Source organism: Chrysochloris asiatica, unplaced genomic scaffold, assembly GCF_000296735.1.
Source record: "Chrysochloris asiatica unplaced genomic scaffold, ChrAsi1.0 scaffold00001, whole genome shotgun sequence".
NCBI classification, from domain to species: domain Eukaryota; kingdom Metazoa; phylum Chordata; class Mammalia; order Afrosoricida; family Chrysochloridae; genus Chrysochloris; species Chrysochloris asiatica.
The window spans coordinates 40,272,389-40,281,649 of NW_006408519.1; the positions used below are offsets into that span (position 1 = coordinate 40,272,389).

At 45.8% G+C, this 9,261-nt stretch overlaps 1 protein-coding gene across 1 annotated transcript in view; it reads right to left on the minus strand.

Moving 5' to 3' along the window:
- Positions 1-4,306: 4,306 nt before the first annotated feature.
- The window catches only part of HHLA1 (HERV-H LTR-associating 1), a 44,941-nt gene continuing 39,986 nt past the window's right edge, over positions 4,307-9,261 (minus strand). The window contains 2 exon segments of the mRNA XM_006830842.1: positions 4,307-4,350; positions 7,353-7,435. Of these exon segments, the coding sequence (XP_006830905.1) occupies positions 4,307-4,350; positions 7,353-7,435 (127 nt within the window).

Consider the following 9,261-nt stretch of genomic DNA (forward strand, 5'->3'; position numbering starts at 1 on the left):
AAAATCACCCATTGAAAACCCTACGGGGCACAGTTCTCTGACACACATGGGGTGCCATGAGTATGCAATGAGTAGAATCTACTAATGAAAAGCCATCTACTGGGAGAGAGGGAGCAGCTGAGGACTCTAGACCCATGGAAAGAGAAGGACTGAGTGCTGGTGGCCAGGAGGCAGGTTTTCAGAATGTGCCCTTTGGTTGTTTAAATTACTATATATTCCTGAGTGTTTTTGTGAAATACTGTTGAATGATGATGCACAGAGGAGATTGTAATCATTGCAATGAAACAACGGTGTAAAGTTCTCCCATGGAAACTATCACTCAGTTCACACACACAAAAAGCCGTCCATTGGAAACCTGTGGAGTACAGTTCTACTCTGACATATGTGGGAACACCATGAATGGAATCTATTTATGAAAAGTCAGTCACTGAAAACCCTGTGGAGCCCAGTTCTGATGTGATATACAAGAGGACACCATAAGTGGACACTACTTCTGAAAAACCATCTGGTGAACACCCTGTGGGGCACAGCTCTCTGACACACACAGGGGCACCATGAGTAGAAACTGCTTATGAAAAAATCATCCACTGAGGAACGCTATGGAACACAGTTCTACTCTACACACATGGGGCATCTTGAGGGGAATCTACTTATGAAACGTCCGTCACTGAAAACCCTGTGGAGCACAGTTCTACTCTGATATATATGGGGACACCATGAGTGGAATCTACTTATGAAACATCAGTCACTGAAAGCCTTGTGGAGCTCAGTTCTGATGTGATTCACATGAGAACACCACGAGAGGACGCTACTTCTGAAAAAGACATCCACTGAACACCCCATGGGGCATAGTTCTGATGTGATACGTACAGGGGTGCCGTGAATGGAATCTACTTATGAAAAGTCAGTCACTACAAACCCTGTGGAGCCCAGTTCTACTCAGACACACATGGGGGCACCATGAATGGACTTTACTTATGAAAAATCGCCCACTGAGAACCCTAGGGAATATAGTTCTCCTCTGACACACACAGGACACCATGAGTCAGAGTCCACTCTACAAACTATTAAACTACCAAATTCGGAGAGAATTAGCTGAGGATTTCTTCAAATAAAGAGTTGCCCTTGTATACCAAAGCTTTGGTTTCTAGATCATTTATTATGATGCACTCTTTCCTGTGAGTGGAAGAATGATGTCCTCATCAAAGAGGGCAATCCATCTTTAAAGCTCTTCAGTCACTGGGGACGATGACTCAATGTGGCAAAATCCATCTTTCCAGCATCCCAAGAACATAGTTACTAATCAGTATCAAGAGATAAGAACCAGAAAGCATCTGTGGTTCTAGGGATTTCGCAAGGATTTCAGAAGGTTTATGTTCCTCTCATAGCCTGTAAGGAGTTCTGGGAGCGTAGTGGTTACAAATCGGGCTGCTAATCTCACGGTCAGCAGTTCGAAACTACCAGCTGTTCCATGGGAGAAAGATGAGGCTTTCTTATCCCGTAAAGATTTACAGCCTCGGAAACCCTGTACAGGGTTGCTATGAGTCAGAACCGACTCCACAGCACAAAACAACAACAAAAACATAGCCTGTAGCAAGATATATCAACCTCAGCACAACTGCCATTTGCTGTTGTTAAGAGCAATGGAGTCGGTTCTGACCTATAACAACCCTGTTTAGGGTTTCCAAGGAGCAGCTGGTGAGCTTGAACTGCTGACCTTGCAATTCAAACTAACTTTGCAGTCCAGCGCAGTGACCCACAGCACCACACTAGGCAAGACAATTCTTTACTGTGGGCTGTGCATCGTTGGAAGTTTAGCATCATCCATAGCCTGGTGCCTGCAAATAGCACAACTCCTTTTTCCCCAAGTTGTCACAACCGCACACGTCTCCATGCATTATTCAGTGGCCCCTGCAGGCAACTTTGCCCTTCAATGAGAACCGCTGGCCTATGATACCCCAAGCACCTGGGCCTTGCTCTTCTCTGTTGGTGGGATAGTGTAGGAGTGAATGTCTTCAAAAGAAAACACAAGAGAAACGGAAAAGCTATCTATGGAGAGTTTAAAATGACAGGCATCGGTCTGATGAGTTGGTCACTCACACAAACCCACAGCACAGGTGACCCTATGCATTAACAGGTAGAAGTAGACACACTCGTTCATGCACACACACACACACAGGCCAGGAAACACAAATATGATCTATGCCCATGAGCATCTCCCTTCCCACCACCTGCTCAGGGTAGCTGGTCCTGGGGCATGAAACAGACAGCCAGGAGGAGAGTTGTTAATGACGTCATTACACGTTGAATTGCATGCTCTTCCTCATCACTGGATACAATAACTGCTCCTCTTCTTAGACTGTACCAGTCACCACATGTGTCTAGGTTGGCAGGAAATCCAGTACGCAAGCACACGGGAAGCCTCCATATGGTCCTAACCCCCCACCCCCGAAATCAGAGCTCATGAAGTTTCAGCAGGCCCGACCTCTCTAAAAGTCCAGGGGACAGTGACACTGCCAGGCTCTGCTGCAGACTCCAGGGTCCCACTTTGCTCCTGGCATTGCTACTGCAGTGACAGACAGCATGGCCATAGAAAGCTGGTCCCAAATGGTCCTCTGTGCATTTGTCCTTGGCTGTGAGGTCAGACACACTCTCGTGAATCTCCAGGATGGGTGGTTGGGCCCACAGGGGCTCCCCACAATCAAGTAGTTCAGATGTTGAAGCTTGATCACTCCTCCCACTGCTGATAAATGAGCATGAGGTTCCTCTTGAGGGCCCTTTGCTGGCCAAGGGGCTTAATTAACATCAGCTGTAGCCACTAGAAAGGTTCTAGTTCAATCCAGCTATACTGAACGGATGGGGTTCTCATCCAGGTTGCTGTTGGGCTAGGGTTAGGGTTGGGGTTAGGTAGGAGACCTTATGGCCGCTAACACATTTTCTGAGTCCTTCTCAAGTTTTACAATTCCATGATCCATGACAGCAGGTACTTGTGAGATTCATATGTACCTAACTTTGAGGATCTCTCTAGTGTTGTGGAGATTTCAAAGGTCTTTCTGTGCTTCACCAGTCAGGGAAGTATCTATCTGCTTTTTCTCGGGTCTCACAGATGGTGCCAAAGTCCTCATATGTCCTTCATTAGAGGAACAATGCTTTCTACTTGGACCCCAAGCAGAAACAGACTCTTTTCATCAAAGGGTAGAACGGGTGGGCAGGCAGAGAACTCAGGAGAGAGAGAGGGGGGCCATAAGCACCAGGAAAGCCCAAGGAAGCTGTGTCTGGTAATGCCAAATGTGGGGATTGTGCAGGACACGTAGAGGCTGCAAACCTCTGTAGCAGGTCTGTGCACAGAGACTCGGTACTTAGAGGAAAGTTAAAGCAACTGCAGCCTGGAGATAGTAGAAAGGGTCTTACTACAGTTAGAGTGTCACTTCACTGTGTGAGTGTGCACGAAAGGGTTGACTCAGAAGGCTTTCAAATCCTGCACATGCCAAAGAAAGTTCGAGCCCTTGATACGTTCTCAGATGATAACTTACAAAATCTTGGCATAACCTGCCTGGTAAGAATGTCAGTATTTATCTGGGGCCTTGTGCCATTCCACAATAGTCTATTCTGGCAATGCCATTTATGGTGGGGCCTCTCTGCAGAAGCTGGAGATGGAGGATCAGTCACACGGACACTCCATGAGTATGTGTACAACCCCTAATCAAAATCCTTGGAGCTCAGGTAAGCTTCCTCAGTTGACAACACTTCATACATGTGGTTACAAATCACAAATCATTGCAAGCAGACTTGAGCACTTGTCCATAGACTCCCACCAGAGAGGACAGCTGGATGCTCACAGCTGGTCTCCCTGGCCTCTGTCCTGTGCTCCTTTTACCTTTGCTAATTTAAATGTGCATCCTTTGCTGTACTAAACTGTAGCATTGAGTGTAACTGTGAGTTCCATGAGTCCTTTTAGAAAATCTTTGAACCTGAGGGTGGTTGTGGAGATCCCCTACTATGGTAGGACACACGGAAGAGGAATCAAGAACACACTTCAACAAAACCAGCTTCTCCTCAAGAATGGCATCACTGTCTCCTACCAAAGGCACTTGGGGGTTGTCGAGATTCCACAGTATGGCACCTCAGAATTGCTGCATATAAGCAACTTTTACCTTCAGTTCTACCTTCAATATCTTACCCACATTCAGGGGAGAAAAAACATGTTGTTTTACAAAACAATCACTTTCAATTAATTGCAAATCCAGGGTAGGATGAGGGGATGTTGCTTGAATTCCTTGCTATGCCACACTGATTTCTCGAAGCCTCACACAGACTTGCAGATGTTCTCAAGACATTTCTGCTTTAATGCTGAGGGGGAAATGAAAGAGCGAGACATCAAGATAATGAGAAGGAAAAGGCATGGTGCCATAAATCAAAACTTGACAGTGTCATAAACAAGCCAGGCTCCTCCAGGAGACATTGTCTGGGAGTCACTGGAGTCAGTGTTAGGGAGTTCTGGGGGGTGCCTGCATGTGTAGGGTGCTCGTGCAAAGCTGTATTAGGAACAGACACTGGTTTCTCTAGTCTCTGCCCAGGACTATTATCTATGAGTATCTACCTGGATCTAACTCATCCCCCAGTTCTCAGAGAAGGTCATCATGCATTGTAAAATCGAGGGATAGCACAAGAGAGGGAAACTCTGATGATATATTGACATACAGCCTGCAACAATGGCTTCAAAAACACCAATCACCGTGAGGCCAGCTCAGGACTGGACAGTGTTTCATTCTGCCGTACATAGGCCCGCCATGAGCTGGTTCTGACTTGACAGCACCATACCCAAGTTAATCACATTGATACATTTTCTGGAATCTTGGTGTGTTGTGGTAGGAGAAGAACCAGACAACTAACCTCAAGGTCAGTATTTCAAACCTATCAGCCGCTCCTCAGAAGCCCTATTCAGGGTCGCTATGTGTTGCAGCTAACTGAGTGGCACTTACAACAACAATGGCAATATGTTTCCCGAATATTTATAATATGTTGTTTGTGGAAAGATTTTAACATGGCAAGGATAAAAGAAGAGTTATTCAATTATACCAGAGTCCTGGTGTAGTGCTATAGGATAAACACTTGCCTTAAGGTTGGTTTGAACCACAAGGTTGGCAGTTCAAACTCACTAGTCACTCCTTGGAAACCCTATAAAGGGTTGCGGTGAGTCAAACTCACTCGATGATGTTTAACAACATTCAATTATAAGTGTTCACAGGATTTCCTGTTCTCTTCCCCACAGCAGTTAAAGGAGTTCTTCCCTTGACTTCTGATTTCTGAGGATGTATTCCTATTACCTGGTGTGGTGCTGTAGGCTAAGCACTAGACTACAAGGTCAGTTTGAACCTCAAGGTCTGTGACTCAAACCTACCAGCCGCTCCTTGGAAACGCTATACAGGGTCTCTATGAGTTAGAATCACAGCACTTAACAACAGCAACTCTCCTAATACCTGACCCTCGGGATGTTAGCTGTTGTTGTTGTTAAGTACTGTGGAGTCAATTCTGACTCATAGAGATCGGGTGTAGGGTTTCCGAGGAGCGGCTGATGAGTTTGAACCACCAACCTTGCAGTTCAAATATAACTTACAGTCTTATCCTGCAGTACCACATCAGGACTCCAACACCTCCTAATAGCTAGCCCTTGTGATGCAGAATGAAAGCGGAATTTGAAAGAGAAGACGAGTGGAATGATGGATTCCATGAGAAATAAGAGACTTGACTTGAGAGAGAAGAAAAAATAGAAGCAAAGTGAGAGCGAAATGGGCCAAGGCAGTAAATGGAAACAGGAGTGTAATTGAGAAATAGGTTGGAAAAAAAAACAGAGAGAGAGACTTTGAGACGGCAGCTGCGGGAGGCCAGGGCAAAAGAGTAGGAAGAGTTGTTGTTTTGTTAATTGTTGCCATTGTTGATGTTATTATTTAGTGTCGTTGAGTAGGTTCCAACCCATAGCGACCCTGTATAAGGTTTCCGAGGAGCAGCTGGTGAGCTTGAACTCCCAACCTTGCAGTTCAAATGGCTTTGTAGTCTGGCACATTACCCCACAGTGCCACACGATGTTGCCATGGATTCCCTCAAATCCCATTTGATGTTTTTTTTTGTTTTGTTTTGTTTTTTTTTGAGAGCCACAGGAGAGAATGGGTGGCTGAAATGTCTGTTGTTTTAATACAAAGCATTTTCCAGACTGGGTCCTATGAGCACCAGCTTCTATCTGGTTACATTAAGAAAGAATCTTTCACATGGTTTTAATACAATTTTGTGAAGACTATTTTTAGAAGACTAGATTCCCTTTCCCAGATAGTCCAGGCTAATGGCACAACTAGAAGGCTAAACCACTGGTTTGGTGGCCACACAACACATCCTGTCCACTACTGTTTGCCAGAATAAAGTGAGGCAGATGTGTGGCATTTCCCCATGGTGGGAAGAGGATGAAATGAAGCATTGAAGTCATTAGGACAAGAAAAAAAGATGTCCTCTCACCTACAAGAATGTCTGGTGGCACTGTAGGATCAGCACTGGACTGCAAACCACAAGGTCGTCGGTTCAAACCTACCAGCTACTCCTCGGAAACACTATACAGGGTCACTATGAGTCAAAGTGGACTTGATGGCACTTAGCAACAATGACAATTTACCTACTCTTGGAGTCCTGGTGTGGTGCTGTAGGGTAAGCAATGGATTACAAGGTCTGTTTGAACTGCAAAGTCGGCAGCCTAATCTTACCAGCAGCTCCTTGGAAACCCTATATAGGGTCGCTATGAGTGAGAGGCATAGCAATGGCACTTAACAACAACAACATTTGCCAACTCTTAGCACTTCATATTGCATCAAATCATTTGTATGCATTTTGTTTTGATCGGGACTTCTAGTGTTTATATGGGGTTCTGTCTTATTTTGATTGTCTTATTAGTCCTGGTGTGGCACTGTGGTTTAATGCACTGGACTGTAAAATGTTTGAACCACAAGGTCAGTGGTTCAAGCTCACCAGCCACTCCTCAGAAACCCTGTCTAGGAGCGCTATGGGTTGGAACCAACTCGACGGCCCTTAACAACAACATTAACTTACATGGAAACAAAGAGACATTAAGATGCAACAATACTAAGTGTCCATGGCTCCTGCTTTTCCTCTATACTTCATTGAAAACATAAAACTGTTTGGTGAAAGGGCATCAGAAATATCCTCTTTGTCTGGACTGAATGCTGGTTAGGTGAGCGGCACCATTCTTTCTGGTCGCTGTCAAAGCATGAGGGTCGTTCAGAAGTATGGGACTCTCTTGTAGAGTGCATTTATGGCAAAGACACAACATAGCCAAGCTGGGTACTTACTATGGGAGTGGACCACTCTTTGTACCCTCTGACAGATATATGTTGCATTCTTCAGAAACCAGGAGTAGTATTCCAGACAGTACCTACAGATGTAAATCAGGGTTGGGAGCAGTCACTACCCTGTGAAGGTTATGAGAAGACAGCCAGACTCACAAAACAAATGACATCAATGTGAACAAAAGGCTGAGGATTCACAGCCAGGGAGCCTGGCTCCTTCTTTAGATGGTATGGCAGGAAAAGGGGCAGGAAGACCTCCATTTGTGAGAACACATGTCTCATAGCTGTAACTGAAATTCCCTACCTTGGAGACCTGGTAGAATAAGCACAGGACAGCTAACTACAAGGCCAGTGGTTTAAATCCATCAGCCATTCCTCAGAAACTCTATACAGGGTCACTATGAGTTAGAACTAACTTGACAGTACTTAACAACAACACAACACTCTGATTGGGAGGATGTCCTAGTGTGGCGCTGTAGGATACGCACTGAACTGCTAACCACAAGGTCTGTGGTTCAAACCCACCAGCTGCTCCTTGGAAATCTTGTACGGGGTCACTAGGAGTGAGAGTTCACTAGACGGCACTTCGCAACAACAACAGACCAGGAACCAAACTAGCCGGGCCTGACACGCTCCATCCCAGAGTCCTCTCACCCTCAGTGAATAGGGGGCAAATGAGCGAATCATTGTCGGTGGTTACTGCTTTGTATTAAGTGGAGTCAAAGTCACGTCAATATGAAGAGCGTGTCCCCCTTATATAGATTATTGCTTGCTGTTGAGTCGATGTAGACTCCTGGCGACCCCGAGTGTGCAGAGGAGAATTGCTCCTCAAGTCTTTTAAGGATGTGCCCTTTTGTAAGCAGATCACCAGACTTTAATTCCAACATTTTGACTAGTCAGCACTTTACTTACTCTTTATGCCACTTGCATAACAGAGACTGTGCATAACTGCCGTTGAGTGTGTTCTGACTCATAGAGACCCTGTATAGGATTGCCTATGAGTGGCTGGTGGGTTTGAACCGCCAACCTTATAGCCTAGTGCTTTTCCTACAGTACCACGCCAGGACTCCTTCACAGAGACTAAATGGGCCATTTCTCCTGCAGAAAAGACTACATGGTCTTAGAAGAAAACCAGTTAATAAGATGCATGTTGTGCTTGTCTTTAGGGCAGGGGACAGCTGCAATGTCATGGACAGTGTGAGCCGGAGCTGGAGTTGATACACACACCATGCCCACCACGCCCAAAACTGCTGCTCTCCTCTGTGGAGTCCTGGGCAGAGGAAAAGTCACTGGCTCCTCTCTGAACCTGAGACAGCAGGTTTGTAAGACACCAGGAGGGAAATGGGCAGAGGTCTGTCATCCTGCAAGGAGGAATGGTATGTCTCAGAGATGGCACTAGGGACCCCAAAGAGGAAAGTGCTGTGCAAGAGCAAAGAATTGGTGAGAAAGTGAACTTAGGGAATGGAATTCTGTCCATAACGGACTTCCTCTTAAGATATAGTCAGGTGCTGTTCTTCCAACCCTTGAACCTCCCTGGGAGGAGTGACCACTCCTCATGGCATTACCCTCCAACTCTGTCCTGTTGCGGGACACTGACCTGAGCCCTCCAGTAAGGAGCTGCTTCATCGTCGTCTCAGTTGAGTGTGTAGTTATTTAACCATGGGCAGATTGGTGATGTGGGACAAGCTAAAGTCATAGTCCCCAGCCCATGGTGGTCTGTAGGCCTGGATTGCTAGATGGAGAACAATTACAACCCACCTCTGACTACTCAGCCCAAGAGACCCTGGGACCCACTCCACTGCAAAGAATGAAGGGCCTGATTTCAAGGATTCTATATGCTTTTTTGAGGACTAAATTTGAGGACTAAGGTGCACCTGACCCAAGCCATAGTATTATTTATAACCTCATATGC